This window comes from Pongo pygmaeus, chromosome 22, assembly GCF_028885625.2.
Source record: "Pongo pygmaeus isolate AG05252 chromosome 22, NHGRI_mPonPyg2-v2.0_pri, whole genome shotgun sequence".
Lineage (NCBI taxonomy): Eukaryota > Metazoa > Chordata > Mammalia > Primates > Hominidae > Pongo > Pongo pygmaeus.
The window spans coordinates 43,629,654-43,651,760 of NC_072395.2; the positions used below are offsets into that span (position 1 = coordinate 43,629,654).

At 37.9% G+C, this 22,107-nt stretch overlaps 1 protein-coding gene across 1 annotated transcript; it reads right to left on the reverse strand.

Annotated features, from left to right (window-relative positions):
- Positions 1-19,183: 19,183 nt before the first annotated feature.
- On the reverse strand, positions 19,184-19,907 carry LOC129022619 (keratin-associated protein 7-1). The gene has a single exon (XM_054468889.2). It carries the CDS (start codon positions 19,844-19,846, stop codon positions 19,583-19,585), a length of 264 nt encoding a protein of 87 aa, XP_054324864.1. The 5' UTR covers positions 19,847-19,907; the 3' UTR covers positions 19,184-19,582.
- Between the last annotated feature and the right edge of the window lie 2,200 nt (positions 19,908-22,107).

Below are 22,107 nucleotides of genomic sequence, written 5' to 3' on the forward strand. Positions count from 1 at the left end.
CCTTGTACTGAATTGTCAAAAAAATTTAATTTTTTGGCCTGAAACGTATTTTAAACTAAATATTGAAACTAATAAGGTAAACAGAGAAAAATGAATTAAAAAATTTATTGTAAGATTTAGAATATTTTTTTCTCTTAGATCTAATGAAACTAGATTGACAAATGTGATGATATTATAAAGGGCCAGATGACAATATGAAATCAGTTATTTCACTTTTAGAATGATCATGCACCCCAGGATAAAGAAGGAATGTTATTCCTCTCTAAACAGAGAGTCAGTTCTCAAACATGAGTTAAAGCAGGAATAAGGCTGATCAAAACTATCTTGGATCATGTAAGACCTGATATATTATTCCCAGACACCTGCATTAAGATTTCTTACAGTGGCACTTAGTAGAGAACTTACAGAACAAATACCAAAGAGGGCATATGGAACAGAAATAGGCACAGAGATAATAGGAATCATTCTAGAAGGCCACAAAACAGATATGTATTACACATGAGCTCTCCCAGATTTTACTTCATAACCCAGAGGTAACTTTGCTCCCTGCTATCAGCAGCTAGGAATCAAAGGCTGAATCCAAGAACAAGAAGAGACACTTGGAAAATTCAAAACCATGTCAGTGTTCCAGCCAGCAGTAGACTAATTACAGCAGAGGCACTTTTTTTAAATATATATATATATAATTTTTTTTTGAGGCAGTCTTGCTTTATTGCCCAGGCTGGAGTGCAGTGGTGCAATCTTGACTCACTGCAACCTCCACCTCCTTGGTTCAAGCGAGTCTCCTGTCTCAGCCTGCCGAGTAGCTGGGATTACAGGTGCGTGCCACTGCCCAGGCTAATTTTTGTATTTTTAGTAGAGACAGGGTTTCAGCATGTTGGCCAGGCTGGTCTCAAACTCCTGACCTCAAGTGATCTGCCCATCTCGGCCTCCCAAAGAGCTGGGATTACAGGCGTGGGTCACCGCGCCCGGCCTAAATTTTTTTATTTTTAGTTTTTGTGAGTGCATGGTAGGTTTATATATTTATGGAGTACATAAGATGTTTTGATACAGATATGCAATATGTAATAATCACATTCTGGGGAATGAAAACACCTACTGTACTCTGCTTCGTGAGCAAACCTGGATGGCTGCCTATGGGGATTCAGCAATTAAAATTCAAACACGACTTGTGGCTTATAGCTAAACAAGTTCAGGGAATTGAAATTAGATTTATTCCCAAAACATAAAGGTATTCAACCGCAGATCATTCCCTAAAAGTCATAGAATGATTTACATTCTGTTTCTACTGGCATCACATTGCTGTGTTTCATGAGAGAAAAGCTGATAATGTTAGGGAAAAAGAAAAATTAGACAAAAAATAGCATTGTATATGGAAAATTTTAAATTTTCGAATTAATATTGCCAAAGGTCAGTTATCTCCCATTCGCCTACCCAATCTGACAAGACACTAGCTTTGCCTTCTACAGCACAAAACCTAGCTCTGTACATGAATAGTAACCAAAATATGTTGTCTTTTTTAAAACTTAAGCCCTATTTACAGAGAACAGCTTGGATTTTCTCTAGAAAGTCTACAGAAAATTCTAACAGAAGAAAATTTTAGGGAAACATCATTTATCAACAAGTCATTTAAAAATTAACAGCGAATTTAATCCTATACTGAATAAAGCCTATGAATAAAGCCTATACAGAATAAAGCCTATGAAAGCTTTATTCTGATAATAGGCTTATCAAAGAAAGAGCAAGGTTTTCATAAAGTCTGAAAGTATACAACGTTGAAAGCCCTTTTTGTTAAAAAGTATACAATATAACAAATATAAAATTAAGTACAAGAGTAAATATGTGTTGAGATGCTTTAAAAAAATCACAAAAAAATTAAACACTAAAAAAATTACAAATATTACAAAATTCAGAGAAAAAATATTATTTGTATTATGAATTGCCTGGCGCACTACTATAATAGTTTTCTTTCCCATAGGCTAGCTTCTGGCTCCATCATTTCAAACTGTTTTCCCCTCCACTACTCATCCTGTGCTGTAGGCCTTGGGAAAAACTCAGGCTAGCATAGGGCCTCTGGTCCTGCATTTTCACATCACACATTCCGGGTGGATCAGCAGAGTGGTCGAAGAATTCCTGGGAGCCATTCCCACATAAGAATGGCTAGAAGTAGCTTAATTAGATACAGAAGTGGCTGTAAAACACATAAATATATCCCACCATGCCCAAACTGAACGTATCACTGACTCAGCTTCTCCTTAACCAGATCCTAAAAATGTCCATGGCCTCTCCAATGCCATCCAACAGGAGAAGAAATGTGATTGTGAGGCAGCCTAGTAGAAAGCAGCAGCATTTCAAACCAATTGCTGTTAAAATATCCTTTTGTAAATTTTCCCCCTAAATAAGCTGTAACATGAAGGTTTACAAAAGAGGAAAATATATTCTCACATGTTAAATGGCACAGTAATAGACTAATCATTGTTGGATATTTATTGGCTTGGATAACATTCATCACCCTCTTCTCTTTTAATAACAATCCTAAAATGCTGTTTAATAAATAATTTGACTTTACCTTTCATATTTCTTTGATTTCAAATAAGTCCTGACATAAATAAAGAAAAAATTCTGCTTTTTGACTTTCTACAAGGGAGCAGGAAATATATTGCGTACAAATTTCAGAAATAGAGTCCATTACAATGTGCACAACAAAAATGTTCCTGTCGTATCAGCTTCAAATATAATGTTTACAGCTTCAGCATATTAACATTTATTAGAAATGAAAGCTAAATTAGAATGGAATATTTTTGTTTGTTTTTATTTTTGTTTTTGTTTGGGGGTTTGTTTTTGTTTTTGTTTATTGTATTTTGTGACAGGGTCTCTCTCTGTCACCCAGGCTGAGTGTGTGGCGTGATCATGATTCACTGCAACCTCTGCCTCTCAGGCTCACACAATAGAATGGAATGTTTTAAAGGATTTTTAGAATATATATCAGTGGTACCATACAATACAAAAATTATCTTCCATTCATCTCTTTAAACATCTATTCTTACAGTTTGTAAGCATGTATTATGTTCCAGACATTGTGTAGGTGCTGGGGATCCAAAGATGAATGAGAAATGGTAATTAAATGAGAAATTATAAGTAAATGAAATACCTGTTATGTGTTCTACCCCAGAAGTCCCTTGTAGGGACTTCCCCTTGTAGACTTCAAGAGTAAAGGACACAGTGGGTGATTCTACCTGAAGTAGGGGTTACCTGCAGGAAACTTTCAGCATGAAAGGGATAGATACATAAACTGGGTCTTGAAAAGGGTATTTTACTGGTAGACATTGGCTGGGGGAATAGTTGGATCTAGGGAATATTCCAGAAAGAGGAAGTACTTTAAAGTAAAGTCTCAAAGATGTTAAATAGTCAAGTGTCTTCCAGGAGCCACAAATAATTCAGCAGGACCATAGCCTTGAATATAAGAGAATAATTAACAGAAGGTTGTGCCAGAAAGGTAGTCAAGGTGCACAAGTGACTGTATGCGCTGCGGAAGCAAAGGAGCCACTTTATACACTAAGATGAGAGTGACATGATCAATTTTACACCTTAGAAATATCACTACTCTGAGAGTGTGGAGGATGAATTAGAATAGGGAAACCCCAGAGATAGAAAGACCAGGTCTAAAACTTTATTAGGAATGCTTGTGGCTGCAAGTAACAAAAACCCCATTTGAAAGTTGATTAAACAGAAAGAATTTATTTTTCACAAATAATAGGAAATTATAACATAAGTAATTCCAGGGTTGCTTCAGGCCTTGACAGTGTCAGGGTTCAGGGCTGGCTTCACAGTGATTCCCTCAGCAGGTGCATACTTCTCATTCTTACGCATCAATATCCAAAACCAGGAAAGGAAAGAGGGCTTCTTCTCAACAATTCCTCTTCATTTTGTTTCAGGAAGGAAAATGTTTCACATTTGTCTTCCCATGGATTTCCTTTGGGGCCCATTGTCCAAAACAGAGTCACATCTCATGGTTGAGTTATAGGGGAAGGTGGAAAAGTGTGGAAATGCATCTGGCATTTCTGCCTTAATGGTGTGAAGCAGGCTCTGGAAGCATAGAAAGAGGGAGCGAGAAATGGTCATTGGATTAATAATCAATAGTGTTGCCACAAAAGCCATCACACTAACTTAGGCAAGAGATAATGTGGGCCTAAACTAAGGTGGTAGCATTAGCAAGGGAGTGAATTTAAGAATTGTTCGGGAGGTGGATTTAACCAGTGTGGGGTTAGTAATTGTCTGCTGGGATCATCACCCAATATCACCAAGAGGGATTCTGATACAGGGCATTCATAGAAGACACTGTGAGAAGGAACGACAAAGGCCAGTACATTCCAATCTTTTCCCATTATACATCCTTATGAATTAGTGAAGTAATCTGACAAGACTCACAGAGAGGAGGCAGACATCCCAGGATCTCTGACACCTGAGATCCTGCCAAATCCAGCAGAATGGCCACACCCCTGGCACACCTGTAATTCATTGCTGAGGTCCTCCAATTATGAAGCCTTGCAAAGCAATTGGGACAATTAGAGATAATAAAATAGCAGCTAAAGGACAATATCTACTAATTGCTACAAGGAAGCATACAACGAACACACCTTCATGCTTCCAGAATGTAAAGTTATTTATCCCAAGAAAGATGCTCACTTAGACTTTCAATCTAAAATCCTAACTCTTGCCTTTCAGTTATTATTGACTGATAAACAGACACTATGACCCTCAAAATGTGACTTTTTTCAGTTAATTTACTAACTTGCATATAAAACTTTATTGTTGTCTAGGATCTCATATTCAGAAACTGCATCTGATTTTTTATATGAAACCAAGTTATACCCACGCCTGAGGATGATGTCATCTGAATAAGAAGAAATGATACTTAAGATCGCCCTGGCACCCCTGCATGTACAAATCCAAAGTGTCACAACATGCTTTCAGTTTTACCTTCTTAAAGTATGTTGGATCCATTAATTTCTGTCAATCTTCACTGTACCACCTCAATTGTTTCTTATTGTTTCTGAATGCCACAAATTACCACAAAGTTGGTGGTTAAAATTTATTATCCCTACAGTTCTGGGTGCCAGAAGTCTGAAATCAAGGTGTCAGCAGGGCTGACTCCTTCTGCAGGGACTGAGGGCACAATTCCTTTACTTACATTTTTCAGTTCCTAGAGGGCATCTGCATTCAGTGACCCATGGCCACTTCCTTTCATCACTCCAATCTCTCACTTCTGTTGTCACATCTCCTGCTACTAACTCTGACCCTCCTACCTCCCTCTTTAAAAAACCCTGCTACAATCAGGTTCAAACCAAATAAGACTTCGCTGAGACATATTATAAATAAACTGTCAAAAAATCAAAGACAAAGAGAAGTTTGAAAGCAAGAGAAGAGATTCATCATATACAGGGGAACCTCCATAAGAGTTTAAGCAGATTTCTTAGCAGAAACCTACCAGGCCAGGAGCGAATCGAATTATATATTCAAAGTACTAAAAGAAAAAAAAAACCTGCCAAACAAGGACACTTTATTTGACAAAGTAGTCATTCAGAAATAAGGGAGAGACAAAGACTTTCCTAAACAATAGCCGAGCGAATTCATCATTACTAGACCTGCCTTACATGAAATGCTACAAGCAGTTCTTCAAGGTGAAATGGATGTTAATTAGCAATATGGAAATACATGACAGTATAAAACTCACTGGTAAAAGAAAGCACGTAGTCAAATTGAGAATATTCTGATACTGTAGTGGTAATGAATAAATCACTTATAATTTTAGGATAAATATTCAAAGACAAAATTATTAAAAAGAACTTTAGCTAGGATAATTTGTCAGTGGATACATGATTTTTAAAAAAAGATTTAAATATCAACATCAAAATGTAAAGCATCAGGAAGGCAGCAAAAGTGCCCCAGTATTTGTTTGTGATCAAAGTTAACTTGCTATCAGTTTAAAATATCATACCTAGATAAATATTTAAATTTATCTAGGGCTCACAGTATTCCAAAGCAAAACCTGTAGTAGTTATACAAAAGACAAAGAGAAATGAATCAAAGCATATCACTATAGAAAATCATCAATTGACAAAGGAAGACAGCAAGAGAAGAAAGGAACAAAGGATTTACAAAACAACCTGAAAACAATTAACAAACTGGCAATAGTAAGTCTTTACCTATCAATAATTATGTTAAATGTAAAGTTACTAAAAACTCCAATCAAAAGACAGGCAGCTGAATGAAAAAAAACAAGACCCAACTATGTTCTGCCCACTAAAGACTCGCTTCACTTTTAAGGATGCACACAAGTTGAAAGTGAAGAGATGGAGAAAGATATCCCATGCAAATGGAAACCAAAAGAGTGCAGAAGTAGCATCAGACAAAATAGACTTTAAGTCACAAACTATCACAAGAGACAAGGAAGCTTATTATTTAATGATAAAGGGGTACATTTATCAATAGATATAATAATTCTAAAATACATATGCACACAACATCAGAACTCCTAGATATATAAAGCAAATATTAATAGATCTGAAAAAAGAAATACATAGAAATATAATTATAGTACAGGAGCTTCAATACCCCGTTTTCAACAATGAATAGATAATCCACACAGAAAACCAATAATGAGACATTGTACTTGAACTGAGACCAAACGGACCTAACAGATGTATACAGATAGTCCATCCAACAGCAACAGAATATACATTCTTCTCAAGCTCACACAGAACATTCTCCAGTATATATCACATGTTAGGCCACAAAATAAGTCTTAACAAATTTAAGAAGAATGAAATCATATCAAGCATCTTTTTCAACCATAATTGTATGAAACTAGAAATCAATAAGAGGAGGAAAACTGGAAAATTCACAAATATGAGGAGCTTAAACAACATCTCCTGAACAGCCAGTGGGTCAAATGAGGAATGAAAAATATCTTGACATGCCAAAAAAAAAAAACCAGAAAAAAAAAAAAAAACCAGAAAAAAATACCAAAATTTTGGAACGCAGCAAAAGTTCTAAGAGATAAGTTTATAGCAATAAACTCTACATTAAGAAAAATTAGATTTCAACTAAACAACATAATTTTATATTTGAAGGAACTAGAAGAAAAAGAACAAACTAAGTCCAAAGTTACCAAGAAAAAAAGGAAATAAAGATCAGAGCAGAAATAACTGAAATATAGTCTAAAAAACAGAAAAGAGCAACAAAACTAAGAGTTGGTTTTTTAAAAGATAAACAAAATTGACAAACCTTTAGCTAGACTAAGAAAACAAGGGAAAAGACAAATAAAATCAGAAATAAAAGAAGAGATATTATAACTGATACTCCAAAAATATAAAAGATCATAAGAGACTACTGTGAACAATTATATGCCAAAATAACTCGATAACCTCCAATAAAAGGACAAATTCCTAGAAACATGCCACCTACCAAGAATATATCATGAATAGGAAATCTTAACAGACCGATAACAAATAATGAGATTCAATCAGTAATAAAATATCTTCCAACAAAGAAAAATCCAGAGCCAGATCGCTTCACCATTGAATTCTCTAAAACGTTTAAGAAGAGCTAATACCAATCTTTCTCAAAGTCCTTCAAGCAAGTAAAGAGGAAGAAACACTTTCAAACTCATTTTATGAGGCCAGCATTACTCTAATACCAGTCAGACAAGGACACTATGAGAAAATAAAATGATAGGACAATATCCCTAATGACCATAGATGCAAAAATACTAGCAAACCAAATTTAAAAGCACATTAAAAACATCATACACATGATCAAGTAGATTTACCTCTGATAAGCAAGAGTGGTTCAGCATACAAAAATTAATCAATGTAATATACTTTACACATTAATAGGATGAAGGATAAAAATTATTTGATCATCTCAATCGATGCAGGGAAAGAATTTGACAAAATTCAACAATCCTTCATGATAAAAATTCTCAACAAATTAGGTATAGAAGGCATGTACCTCAACATAACAAATGAATAAATCAGTAACAGTCTTAGAAATAAAACAAGATAAAAAAAGTGTTTCAATTGCTCCTATTGCTTTAGGATAATATTTTTTAATCTTTAAACTGACCTAAAAGTTCTCAACTCCCTCTTCATTAAGTTTTGCTGTCTTTTAGTTCTTCAAACTTTGCATGTTCCTCTCACTCTTAAGCTTTGACGCATGCTGTTTGTTCTGTGCGGAATTCTCTTCCTTCCTCTCCTTCTGATCAACTCACATGCAACCTTCACATGCCAGCTCAATCACTTCCTTTGGGAGGCCTTTCTGCCATTCCTGATTAGCTGGAGCCCATCTGTAGCATAACAGTAGGCCAACCTCTTCCTCGTGTCTGTAGGACTTAATCGTAGTTCCCATATAACCTTCACTTGTGTGATGGGTATCTGTCTGCCTCATTAACATGCTTATTTCCAGGAGAGCAAGATGGTATTTTTAATCAGCCTTGATTCCTCACTGCCTTGCTCACTACTGGGCATAATATAGGTTTTCCATAAGTTTCAGTTGAACGAATTAATGAAAGAATATTCTAAACTTAACTTGGCTACTCACTTGCTGTGAGGATTGAGGCAAATCACTCTTCCGGGTCTAGCATGACCCGACTGAAAAATGGGATGAGTTGACTTCCTGGGACGTGCCACCCTAAACATTGTATGATTCTCCCATCAAAATCACTGATGAGTCAATATGACAATTCAACACTCTCTCATTGGAATTTGGTCAATTAGGCATGCAACTACAGAAAGTGCTTTTTCTCATCTTATTACACATTCCTACTAAGACAAACTAATGAGCTTCCAGCTGCCATCACTCTGAAAAACAAAATGCAGTGACAGGAATCACAGAAATATTGAAACCTTTACAAGAATATCATAAGAGTTTTAAAAGTTTAATCTGTGCAAGAATCTCCCAGGATACTTGTTTTAGATGAATATTTCTGAGCTCCATTCCCTTAGATTCTGATTCTGTGGGTCTTACGTGGGGCCAAGGAATCTGCCTTTTTAATAAGCAGACGAGGTGATTCCAATAAAGGCGGTGCTTTGGTCAAACTTTGAGAAATGTGCAGTGTTCTTTAACAAGGTACCTGAAAAGGCGTCCTCTTTAGCAAACTATACAACATAAAATGGGATGAATGTGGAACGGTGATGGAGAAAACAGAGACACTCTTTAGCCAGGCTTAATGGCTAAGACTAGAGCTGACGAGACATCATTACCGGCAACTGTGCTCCCAAGAGGACATTTGACAATGTCTGGAGACATTTTTGTTTGTCATAACTCAGAGTTGGAAGGGGTGTTACTTAGCATCTAATGGGTAGAGGCCAGGGATGCTGCCAAACATTCTACAATGCACAGGACAGCCCTCACAATACAAAGAATTACCCAGCTCAAAATGTCAATAGAGCTGAGGTCAAGAAATCTGGTCTGAAGTCAAAAATCACAACAAGTCAAATAAAATTGCCAGGCAATATATATTTAAAAAAAAAATACCTGTCACATGACAGGATCAGAACTTGCTGACCAAGACTTAGGCTAATTTAAGACAAAATTTCAGTACATTGCTACCACAGCACTTTGAGGGATAAGCCACGTTTGTGAGGCTGTGTGGTTAATTATCACAGCAAGCGTCTGGTTAATGAAGCTTAACTTCATTTGATGCAGAACCTATGTGGTTTTCTTAAGAAATAACGTGATACCACAACAATGCCTGGATGCACAGTAGATTCATGGACCCTGGTCAGAAACACCTTACATGGGATTTATAATGAACATGAAAAAGCAGTTCAAAGGAAGGCACGTTTCTGCTGCACGCTTTTCATCACTGGTAGGATAAGAAGGTCAGTTTTGACATCTGTTCCCTATTATTGGGGAGGCAAAACAGAGGAATTAAGGTCCTCTTCTTGTGACACCAAGGCAGACTAGAGTCAGCAACTGGAATTGTGTATAAATTTAAATTAAAGCACCAGCCTGTAAGCTGAGTTAGTGGAAAGGGTAACAGATAGGGTCAGTTGTACCCCCTCAGTGTGAAGACGATCTCACTGAAGAATAGAATCATGATGCTTCAAATCATTTACCAACTGGTTGGCCTCTGGAAGACCAAAGGGCAAATCCTTCTGACAACTTTTGAAATAATGCTTCCTGTTACTGCCAAACAGCAAATGAAATGACAAGTTCAAAGCATTATGTCATCAAAGTCTTTGCTGACCAAAACTAAACACAAAATAAAATTTAAATTTAACCAAAATTATGACCAGTTCCAAAGATTTCTTTTTAAAAATTTAAGGTTGTTCATGAGGAAAGTCTTAAAAATTCTGAAGTTGCACCCCAGCACATTAGATATAGAAGCTTCAAAATGGAAATTGGAAGGTGCACTTGCAAAGTAGATTACTAAGACGGAAGGATGATTGGAAAGGGAAGAAAAAGAAATAGGACACAGTAGTGCAAATACCATTATCAGAGATAATGTCAGAAGCCTAAGAGGCAAGTCACTAAAAAGGAATTGGAGTCTGAGAAATAACAGCTTATTTTCAGAGACAACAATGCTTAACATGTTTAGTTTTATAGAATACCCAGAGTTCCCTGCCTAGCAAGCTTTAGAATCTGGAAATATGTCCCTTTATCTAATAGAAGGCTCTCCTGCTACAATTTTAAGTGCTTTTCCTCTATCCTCAATGGAAATGAAAAACATAATGTGGTTTTTCTGTAAATAGCAATAAAAAATGAACAAAAGTATAGGAAAAATAATAAGAAAGAGAAAACTTTCTTTTCTTGATAAAAATGTCAATACTATTTCATCAATTATTTTAAGAATCAACAGTGAGAATGATCTCCCTTCCTACTTCCTTTGGGATAAGAGTCAACAGAACTGGGCCAGTCCTGAAACTTTATGTGCACATAAATCATCCGAGAATCTTGTTAAAGTGTAGAGTCTAATTTAATAGAGGAGAGGCCTGAGATTCTGAATTTTGAGCAAGCACAAGGTGATGCCAATGTGTCCTGTCTGCAGATCATATTTTTTTGAGACAGGGTCTCACTTTGTTGCCCAGGCTGGAGTGCAGTGGCGTGATCGTGTCTCATTGCAGCCTCAACCTCCCCAGGCTCAGGCAATCCTCCAACTTTAGACTCCTGAGTAGCTGAGGCTACAGGTGCACACCACCATATCCAGCTAATTTTCATTTTTGTTGTTGTTGTTGTTGTTGTTGGTGGTGGTGGTGGTGGTGGTGGTGGTAGAGATGGAGTTTCATCATGTTGCCCAGGCTGCTCTCACACTCCTGGCCTCAAGTGATTCTCCCACGTTGGCTTCCCAACGTGCTGAGATTACAGGTGTGAGCCACCATGCCCAGTCTGCAGGCCATATTTTAAGTAACAAGGAATTGGGCTTTTTTTCTCTAAGGTTTTAAATAATTACATTAATTCAAAAAAATTTATCAGCTGGGCATGGTGGCTCACATCTGTAATCCCAGGACTTTTGGAGGCCAAGGCAGGTGGACTGCCTGAGGTCAGGAGTTAGAGACCAGCCCGGCCAACACTGTAAAACCCCGTCTCTACTAAAAATACAAAAATTAGCTGGGCGTGGTGGTGGGTGCCTGTAATCTCAGCTATTCAGGAGGCCGCGGCACAAGAATCACTTGAAAACGGGAGGTAGAGGTTGCAGTGAACCAAGATTGTGCCACTGCACTCCAGCCTAGGTGATAGAGAGAAACTCAGTCTAAAAAAAAAAAAAAAAAAAAAAAAAAAAAAAAAAAAAAAAAAATTATCAAATGTCTGGGATCCAAAGCACAGGAGATGTAACATTGAATAAAATATGGTGCTTGACCTCAAAGAACCTACAGAATACATCATGTAATGAGGGAATCACAGCCATCAGCTAATGAAGGCACCAGTAAGAAAGAGAAACAGCAGCCCCAATAACACTAACAGTAAACCAGAGTGTTCCCCCACTTCCCATCTGCAACTTCCAGAACACCAAATCAGATGAGGTCAGCCTGTGATGATGCCAGAGTGAGACAAAAATAAGACCCCTCTGTAATCATGTCTGAGAAGGGAGAAAAACAAGTGCAGTGAGCTACACAAACCACAACCATGACCACATGTTACCTTTGGTGACTGCTGCTTCTTTACCAATTACAAATGTAGCCTTGATCCACCTCCTACATAAAATCCTTTGAAACAGCTGATCCTAGAATTAGGCTGTGATAGGCAGAATAATGTTCCCTAAAGATGTCATCATTCTAATCCTGCATGTTATACAGCAAGGCTGAATTAAAGTTGCCAATCTGCTGACCTTAAGTTAGGGAGATTATCCTGGATTACCTGGGCAAACCCAGTGTCATCACAAGGGTTCTTATAAATAGAAAGGGAAGATAGGAGACTCCTGTATCAGTATCCGAATCAAGGAGAGAGCTGGGAAGGTGCTGTGCTGTTGTCCTTTGAGGACAGAAGGGACACAGCCAAGAAATGGCTGGGTGGGGGGGCTGGGGTGCGGGCAGGGCCAGCCCACACAGTCATATCCAGGACACATGTCTTTTTTTTTTTGAGAGCAGTGTGGAGCCACAAAAGGGTTTTAAGCAGGGGAGGGATGTCATCAGCTTTGATTCTTAAACCCCTTTACCCCAACCCTGGCCCCCAAGCAGAGGCAGCAGGTCAGGAACACGACATACATTTGACAGATGAGGAGTTTGAGGCCAAAGAAATGGGGTGCCTGGATATCCAGCCGGCAGGCAGCCTCAAGAAAGTGGAAAATGCAAGGAAATGAATTCTGCTCTAGATCATCCAGAATAAATACAGTGTTACCAACACCTTGATTTGAGCCCAGTAAGACCCATTTTGAACTTCTAACCTCCAGAACTATACAAGAATAAATTTGTGTTATTTTAAGCCACTAAATTTGTGGTAATTTGTGACAGTGACAATGGGAAACTAATACAGTATGCATGTAGAAGAGACCTCTGCCTCCTTCGATCTTCTGGAAAATCACCTAATTCAAGCCCAAATCCCATAACAAACCCCTCCTCACACCCTCTTAGTGAGATATCTTGCAGTTTCTCGTGTTTTTTGACCTCCACTGTGGCAACAAGTTAATAAGCCTAACTTGTTTGACTATAGATGTATTTCTGGTGGTCTTGGTTAGTGGACTTCAACAGTGCAGTGTGAACAATATGACATCAAAGTAAACAGAGATGAGACTTTTCAACTGGGAAAAGGAGAGCACCCTGGGGTGGAGGAAGATATTTTGAAGGATCTGTAGGAGTTCACTAGATTTAAAAGAGTGCAGAAGGGAACAAAAACCTGTGATAGTCCCCACTGCAGGTGAAAAGGAAGCACATTAAGGAAAAGTAGGAAATAAGGCTAGAAAAATTGGTAGATCTGTGAGCCTCTACTTGATCATTGTCCTGAAAACCATAAGAAATAAAAAAAAATCACCAAAGAGTTTGCAGAAAAGAGCTACATAATTAGACTTGCATTTTGAGAGATCATTGTGCCTGCTGCATGGAAGATGGATTGGAGACTGCCTGGCAGAATGGATAAGTAGCTGGGCTAGTAACTCAGGCAAGAAATGATGCAGTTGTGAACTGAGGCAGAAATATCAGGAATGAAGTCCTGACAGGATTTCTTAGAGAGAGTGAGAAGGGAAAACCTAAGGATTTGGTATCAAGATAAAGAATAGAGCCAAATAATTATTAAAATCTTTTTGGAAAGCTTGTGAAAATTGTAGAGAATCTTGATAAAATCGGTGATATAGTTTGGCTCTGTATCCCCACCCAAATCTCATGTTGAATTTTAATCCCAGATATTGGAGGTGGGGCCTGGTGGGAGGTGGTTGGATCACGGAGGTGGTTTCCAATGACTCAGCACCATCCTGCTAGTGCTGTCTTATGACAGAGTCCTCGGGAGTTTCAAAGTTGTTTAAAAGCATGTAGCACCTCCCCCTTTGCCCTCTTCCTCCTGCTCCAGCCATGTAGGATGTGACTGCTTCCCCTTGGCCTTCCACCATGATTGTAAGTTTCCTGAGGCCTCCCCAGCCATGCTTCCTATACCGCCTATGGAACCACGAGCCAATTGAACCTCTTTGCTTTATAAATTACTCAGTCTTGGGTAGTTGTTTATAGCAATGTGAGAATGGACAAATACAATTAATTAAGTCAAATTGGCAGACTCATGATTAATGTTCTGCATTTGTTATCAGTGGCAGGACAATGGGCATGGAAGGAATCAGAGATGTCAGCTTGATGCTCTGGAACTAATACAATATGCAACCTAGAAGAGACCCGGCTTCCTACAATCTTCTCCAAAATTACCTAATGCAAGCCCAAATCCTGTAACAAACCCTCCTCACTCCATCTTATTGAGATATCTTGCTGTTTCTTCTGTTGTGAGGTCTCTGTTGTGGCAACAAGTTAATAAACCCAACTTTGCTTGTCTGTAGGAGTATTCCTGGTGGTCTTGGTTGGCAGGCTTCAACAGTGCAGTGTGAGAATATGATATAATAGTAAACAGAGATGGGACTTCTAAACTGGAACAAAGAAAGCTTCTTGTTCAAGCTTCACCTTTCTCACCTATTGAACATTTGCCCATTTGGGCAAATTACTTAGTCTCCATCAATTTCCTCATGATATTGATCTCCCAAGAAAGTTGTCAGAATTAAATAAAATTCTAGGGATGTATTTTTTTGACTCACTATGTAAACACAAGGCATAATTATTAATGGCATAAGAAGTATTCAGCAGGGATATTTCTAGGGAAGAGCTCTATAATTTGGAAAGTGATATGTAATTTGTTTTAGAGTGGAGGAATGGATTTGGCGTCAGACCCTCCTTACTTATATGTTAGTGTTTTACTTCGCAAATGAATGATACAGCCTGAAACAAATTGTTTAACTTTTGAATTTTGGCTTCTTCAATAATAGGTGGATAATAAAATCTACCTCTAAAAATTATTATGCAAATAGTGAGATTGTCTATTATTGTATCTGTCGCATTGTTGCTGCAAGAGAAGGCAAGTTGTTGTTGTAACTTGTTAATCCCTTCTTGACCCTCTTTAAGGAATATATGGTTTTTAGGTGCAAGATGTCAGAGTTACCCTACAGATTTCACCCTCCTTCTTCCCCAGAAGCCATTAAATTATAGTAAGGGAGTGAAGGAGTGGAAGCCAACAATAACAGAGAATTGTAAGGATGATGTCAATTGAAGAAAGGTTAACTACATTTCTGGAAGTTGCAAAGGAGATGAAGGAAAATCACAAAGAAAGAGGAGCCATAGCAGAAATTGTGACAAGAGGGAGCTAAAGGAAGGAGTGAACCTTCAAACTCCCATAGAGAACTGAGACTCACAACACTAAGAATCAATGCCAGGATTAAGGCTGAAGCAGAAGAAAGGTGGTATGAAATCTAGTTGAATAACAGGGGGTACTGAGGTCACTGGTGTAGTCACTTGGTCAGCACAAAGGACCTTTACACTCTGGCATTTGAAGACCTCCCTCCTACCAAAAGGTCAGCCTCTCTCTTAGCGTAAGCAAATTCTGCCCCTCAATGAATTCTGTTCCCACACACAGAGCTCCAGCGCAGCTTCTGAGTGTGCCATTCTTAAATCAGAAAGGACAATTAAGGATCATAGCAATGATTGTCATACCATATGATATGCAGCAATGACAGCACGGCAGTGAGCTCCCTTAGCACCCATATCTTACTTTTTTTTTTTTTTTGAGATGGAGTCTCACTCTGTTGCCAGGCTGGAGTGCAATGGCGCGATCTCGGCTCACTGCAAACTCCGCCTTCCAGATTCAAGCAATTCTGCCTCAGTCTTCCGAGTAGCCTCCCGAGTAGGCGGACAGGTGCCCACCACCATGTCCGGCTAATTTTTGTATTTTTAGTAGAGACAAGGTTTCACCATGTTAGCCAGGTTGGTCTCAATCTCTTGACCTAGTAATCCAACGCCCTCAGCCTCCCAAAGTGCTGGGATTACAGGCGTGAGCCACCGTGCCCAGCCCTTACTTTTTTTTTTTTTTTTTTTTTTTTTTTTTTGAGACACAGTCTCACTCTGTCGCCCAGGCTGTAGTGCAGTGGCATGATCTCGGCTCGCTGCAAGCTCCGCCTCCCGGGTTCACGCCATTCTCCTGCCTCAGCCTCCCGAGTAGCTGGGACTACAGGTGCCTGCCACCACACCCGGCTCATTTTTTGTATTTTTAGTAGAGACAGGGTTTCACCGTGTTAGCCAGGATGGTCTCGATCTCTTGACCGCGTGATCCACCCGCCTCGGCCTCTGAAAGTGCTGGGATTACAGGCATGAGCCACCGCGCCCAGCCGCCCGGCCCTTACTTTCTAAATACCACTCTGCACTTAAGAAATTCAGAGCTCCGGGGAGAAATCCCTGATTCTATTATAAGAGCAGAAAAGTTCAAGATGAGCCAGACAGGAATATCTTGTTGAGCCAGAAAGAAAGAAAATGATCAAATAGTGATGGGGGACACTTCCAAAGGACATAGAAGCCAGCATGAAGGTATTCCCACTGTCCAAATCTGAGGCACTTTGAAGATCAAAATAAATATTAGTGGATTATTGAGTAAAATAAGAATCCATGAACCCATACTGATATAAGCATTGGCACATATAAGTAAGCAAACAAAAAATTAATAAATGGGGAAAAGAGAAACTTCTTTCTTACAGTAGAAGGCCTACTAATAAATGTAAAGGGATTTATTAATGTAAAATTAGAAATTTGTGGATGAATCATAAAACTGACAAGTAAAAACTTGATAAGAAATAAGATATTTACATAGTACCAAAGTATCAACTCACAAATTCATTATTAATTACAAAGGGCAAAGAGCAACTTTACAGTAAAGAAACCTGAAAGATGCAACTTTCCCCCAAGTGATCAAAGTTAATATCAACCAAACTACATGAGGCAACATAATGTGACTCCTGATATGATGTGCTGAGAAGGATAAAGCATCACGTCTATGACATTTCTACCAAAAGTGCATGATATAAATCTAATCGTGAGGAAAGTCAAACCCAAATCAAGATACATTCTGTGAAATGACTGCCTGCATTGTTCATATTGGTGGAGGTCAAGAAAGGCAGAGAAAAGGTGAGGTACTGGTCCACATTAAAGAAGACTAAAGAGACATACATAATACTGGATTGGATCCCAAAGTAGGGGAAAAACAAGTACAAAGGACATTAGTGAGACAAGTGATTACATTTGAGTATACACTTTGGGTTAGAGAATAGTATTATATTAATATTAAATATTTAATTTGTATAGTTATATTGTCTTTGTTCTTAAGATAAATGGTATGATATCTGCCACCTATTCTGAGTGGCTATCCAGATAGATAGACAGAGAGAGAGTTAGATACATAGCTAGATAGATAGATAGATAGATAGATAGATGATAGATACATACATAGATACATACATAGGTAGATGATAGAGATACACACACACTATACATATACATGATATAGCATATATACTATATGTGATAATACATTCAATGGAAGAAAAATGTAAATCTGAGAATGCAGGACTTTTTTGCACTATTACAGCAAATTTTTCATGTTTGAAATTTTTTTAAATAAAAATTAATTAACAAAATACAAAACAATTATGGCCTTAAAATAGAAAATAAATGTTAGTCATAAAGATAGAATCTAAAGTCTTATGGTTGGTAGAGATCTCAAATCACCTATCCAGTACTCAACACCCTTGGATTCTCTCCACCAACAGGTCATCCTACCTATGCATTGGAGCCTTGCTGGTGATAACCTATTTCATCTTTAAATAGCCCTATTCTTTCTCACATTTGCGCAGCCATATCTATCTTGATATGTAACTCTTACTCCCTCTCATGGTCATGTTTACGTACCGAAGCTTCCCTTCTATGCAAGCCTGTAACACTTTGTGTGTATACATGGTTCTTATCACAGACTGTCTCCAATTTTAGGTCCTGGGAAGCAAATGAGTAAGGAATATCTATCTGTCTTTGGATAGTCATTTACAGCATATTGATTGACATAAAATAGGAGACTATGAAAAGCCCTTTAAATATTGAATAAAGTGTATTTAATTCTTAAGGGCATAGATTGTGTTTCAGTTATCTCTAAGATTTGTGTCCCCAAATCTTAAGACAATGCTGTGCTATACTATGTGATGAGTACCTCTTGAATGAATAAATCTCGAAGATAGTCAGCTTCTCATATCAAAAACACCTCTGCTTAGTTGTTTTTACAACTGTAAATATCTTAACACAGTGGCCACAGCCCAATAATACTTGATGCATGCATGAATGAACTTTACATTGGACAATACAATATTTTGCACCCATAAAGCAGAGATTTAACAAGTAAAGTCAATGAACAATTAATCGAGCACCTTCTCTCAGGCAGAAGTGCAATAAATACATGATATGTGAATGAATGAGTTTTAACTCAAACATAAAGTATTTTGCTTCAATAAAGCAGAGATTTTTCAGTAAGCAAGACAGGGAGCATTTTCTAAGTGTAGACCACATACCATTTCAAGTGCTTTTGATGGCAACTATTATTTCAAAGAATAAACACTTCATTTTAGTACTAGTTATATGTATAATCAGAGGTGAAGAAAGTGGAGAAAATAAAACCCATCTATCAAAAAGGATAAAAATAATATGTGATTTTAGTAGTTGGCTTCCCTTTATTGATCAAATCTTAGGAACTCTTAAAGATAGAGTTTCATAACAAAGTCTATTTAGTTCCAATTCTTCCAACAACCTGAGGGGATCAAATCTCCCCAGAGCTGAGTTCTATAAACAGTAGGAAAGGAGAAATGAACCAAAATGGAATCATGCCACTAAGGAAAAGAGAAAAGAAAACATGTTTTAGCATTGAACAGCTAAGAAATATTCCTGTTTTATAATCAGCTTTGAGAAATGCCAACAATTGCAGTATATCTGGGTTAAATATGGTACATTTCCGGAGAGTTTTTTAAGTTGAAATATCAATATAAAAATAAAAAATGGTTAGGCATCACCCTATCCTGGCTATATAGTCTGAAATCAGAATAAAATTTGGTTAAAGTCAACCATTACGGGTTTAAACTGACTGATGAATTCAAGAGCATAAAAGCAAAGTAAAATAAATAACCAGGACAAAATTATTTATGCTGAAGGAAATAGATTTATTAAGAGACTGACAGAAAATCCCCTTCCTACCCACATCCAATTTGTAATACATTAATGTTGATGTAGAAGCTAATAATACATAAGCAGAGCAACCATGGGAGGCAAACTACTTTTTCACTGTTAAAATTCAAGTATGACAAAAAAAAAAATGCATCTTGCTTCCTTTGTCTGTAGATGAGTATCAGTTCAGCACCTGAGTCCTGGGTGACTTGTCCAACGGCATCAAAGACAAAGACCACAGCAAGAAGTCAGCAAGAAGATGGAAGATGTATCACCCAAGCACAGGGGAAGGTAGGAAGACAGTCATTGCTCTTCAGGTTGTTCTGTGCAGAGAATTAATTGAGAGTCCTGTAATCACTGGAGCCATTGGTCCATCAGTAGGTGCTGTAGCCAAAGCCAGAGCCAGAGCCCCATGGCCTATAGAAGCTACCACCATAGCAGCCGCCCAGGTTGTTGATGTTACTACCACCAAAGCTGTAGCCCAGGGAGCTGTAGCCATTGCATCCACAGCCATAGTTCAGGGGAGAGCCCAGAGGCACAACACAGTTCAAGGGGGTGGCTCTGAAGGTCCCGTGGAAGTTGGTCCCATAGCTAGGGTACCCTGGGAAGTAGCTTCCACAGCAGAAGTAACGAGTCATGGTGGCAGCAACCGAGAAGGATTCAGATGGATTGTGAAGGGTAAGTTACCCAAATGTTAATGAAGGTCTCTTCCCGCACAGGGCTTTTTATATCTCAAGCTGATGGGCACAACACATCTGTCTAAACATCTTCCCACTAATTTGCATAGGTAATCTCATTCTTTTCTAATAAAATGCTTATAAGGAATGCACAGACTCACTGCCCACATTTTTGTTGGCTTCTCTCTGTACTATTTTAAAGCCAGTGACCACACTTGACACGCAATCGAATTCTTTTCATCAGAGTCCCATAGTTTAACTACTGTTCTTGATTGCTTCATGTGAGACTCTTTAAATCCTCTGATTATAAACTCTTCCCAACTGACATAGCTAGACTAAAAAAGCTTTGGCAAGAATGCAAACACTTCAAGCCAAGACAAAGCCATATATTGAGGTCTTTTGAACATTACTTTGAAACATCAAACTGAAATTCTATAACCTCTTGAAATTCACCCATGTGCCATTTTAAAACAATTGTATACCAACTAGTTAATGGGTACAGAGTTTCCTTTTGGAGTGAAGAAAATCATTTGGAACTAGACAATGTTGCAAAACATTTGGAATGTACTAAATATCACTGAATTGTTACCTTTAAAATGCCTTGGTTTATGTTATACAAATTTTAACTCAAAAATTTTTTATTTTAGAAAGCACTGCTACGCAACTCTATCCAACCAAGTGTTTTTACAGAGGCTGCAATTGTGCCAAATAATAAGTTGGCTGTGAATAACCTGTAAGTCATTTTCATCTATTTCATTTATGAGCATTCTGTTTGTTAATACACATTTTATTTTTCATGGAGAACACACCATATTTGCTTGTAAATCATCTTGAACATTGCCAAACTGTCTTTTTGGAGTTGCCACACTGGCGCTGAGTGGGATGATGCTCAATTTCAGAGTCATGTTATACCACACTTGCTTCTTACTGACTCCTATAAAACAAGCCTGAATGCCATGATCCATTATGAAATACCAGTTATATTTAAGGATGCAACACTTCCTTCTGCTCTTATTTTGCCTTACATAACCAATTCTCATGAAGAACGTAAACCAGGAAGGATCTGAGCTCAGCAAAGCTAAGTCTATTCCAATTCAAAGGTTTAAGACATCATCTTTTTATATGTGAATCAAAGTCAGAATTCTCTGAAAGTAGAAGAAAAAACTTCCTGAATACCAATTCCTTTTTTTATTTCCATCTTAACAGACAATCATAGAGTCCAATATGCAAAACTAATCATTCCTCTCAGACATCCCTCTCTCTTTAAAATTCTATCTCTCTCAGTTTCTCTGACAGAGAGCTGCCTAAAGAATGTTCTATAAGTGGATATGATTTCTTTTATTCTACAAATTAATTAAATGTCATAAGAGTATATAGAGAAAGTTAAAGAAAAATAAGTTATAATTTCAAATTCAGTTTAACAAAAAGAATGAATTAAAATGGTAAGAGGTTGTGTCCTCAGGGTTTAAATTATATAAACTCTGTATCAGATAATCCAGAAAACTCAAAAATACGTTTGTGATTAGGAGAGGGCAGGGGTGACTAAGAATTAAGCGTGACTTGAAAAATTTCACTACTGATTCTATCACACGATGACATTGGAACCTGTAATTTGTACATGTTGCCACCAGGTGGCAGTGGTATTTCAGTTACTCCGTATAAACCACAGGACCGGATTTGGGGTTCTCAAATGTAAGCAGGTAGAAGAATCTTCTAAAGAATTTGCTTGAAATTCAGAATTCCAGGAGCTCTCCTCTCCCACCACCACCTGAGATTCTGGAAATCTCTATTTGTAATGGGTATCTCAGGTAATTCTGATGAATAAATCATCCTGATAAATTCCAGGGCCGGTTTGTCATGAGAATTCAAAGAAGCTTTTGCCGGGCTGTGTGAAATTGCCCAGAGATGCTTATCTCTCATTGGCAGGAGTGTTTGGTTTCAGTCGCTGGTGACTTATTTCCCTTAACTCTGGATGATAGAGGTAATTAAAGAAAAAGCTTTAGTTTGTCCTCTTCCATTTCTTGATGCTCTCTGCTTCTTGTCTCAGGACACACCTGATTAGAAAGGGAAGGTAACAGCAATGCGTTCAAGTGTCTCCTCAGAGGTAAAACCCACCTGTGTGAGTGCTCGTTTTGTTACCCATAATCAAAAGAAAAACTTATATTTTCTCCTTAGCTTGTTTTTACTTTCCTATCTCTTACTAGACATTCCCAGAGAAAATT

Coding starts and splice junctions, on each gene's coding strand:
- LOC129022619 (XM_054468889.2), bottom strand. CDS start 19,846: ATGACTCGTTACTTCTGCTGTGGAAGCTACTTCCCAGGGTACCCTAGC.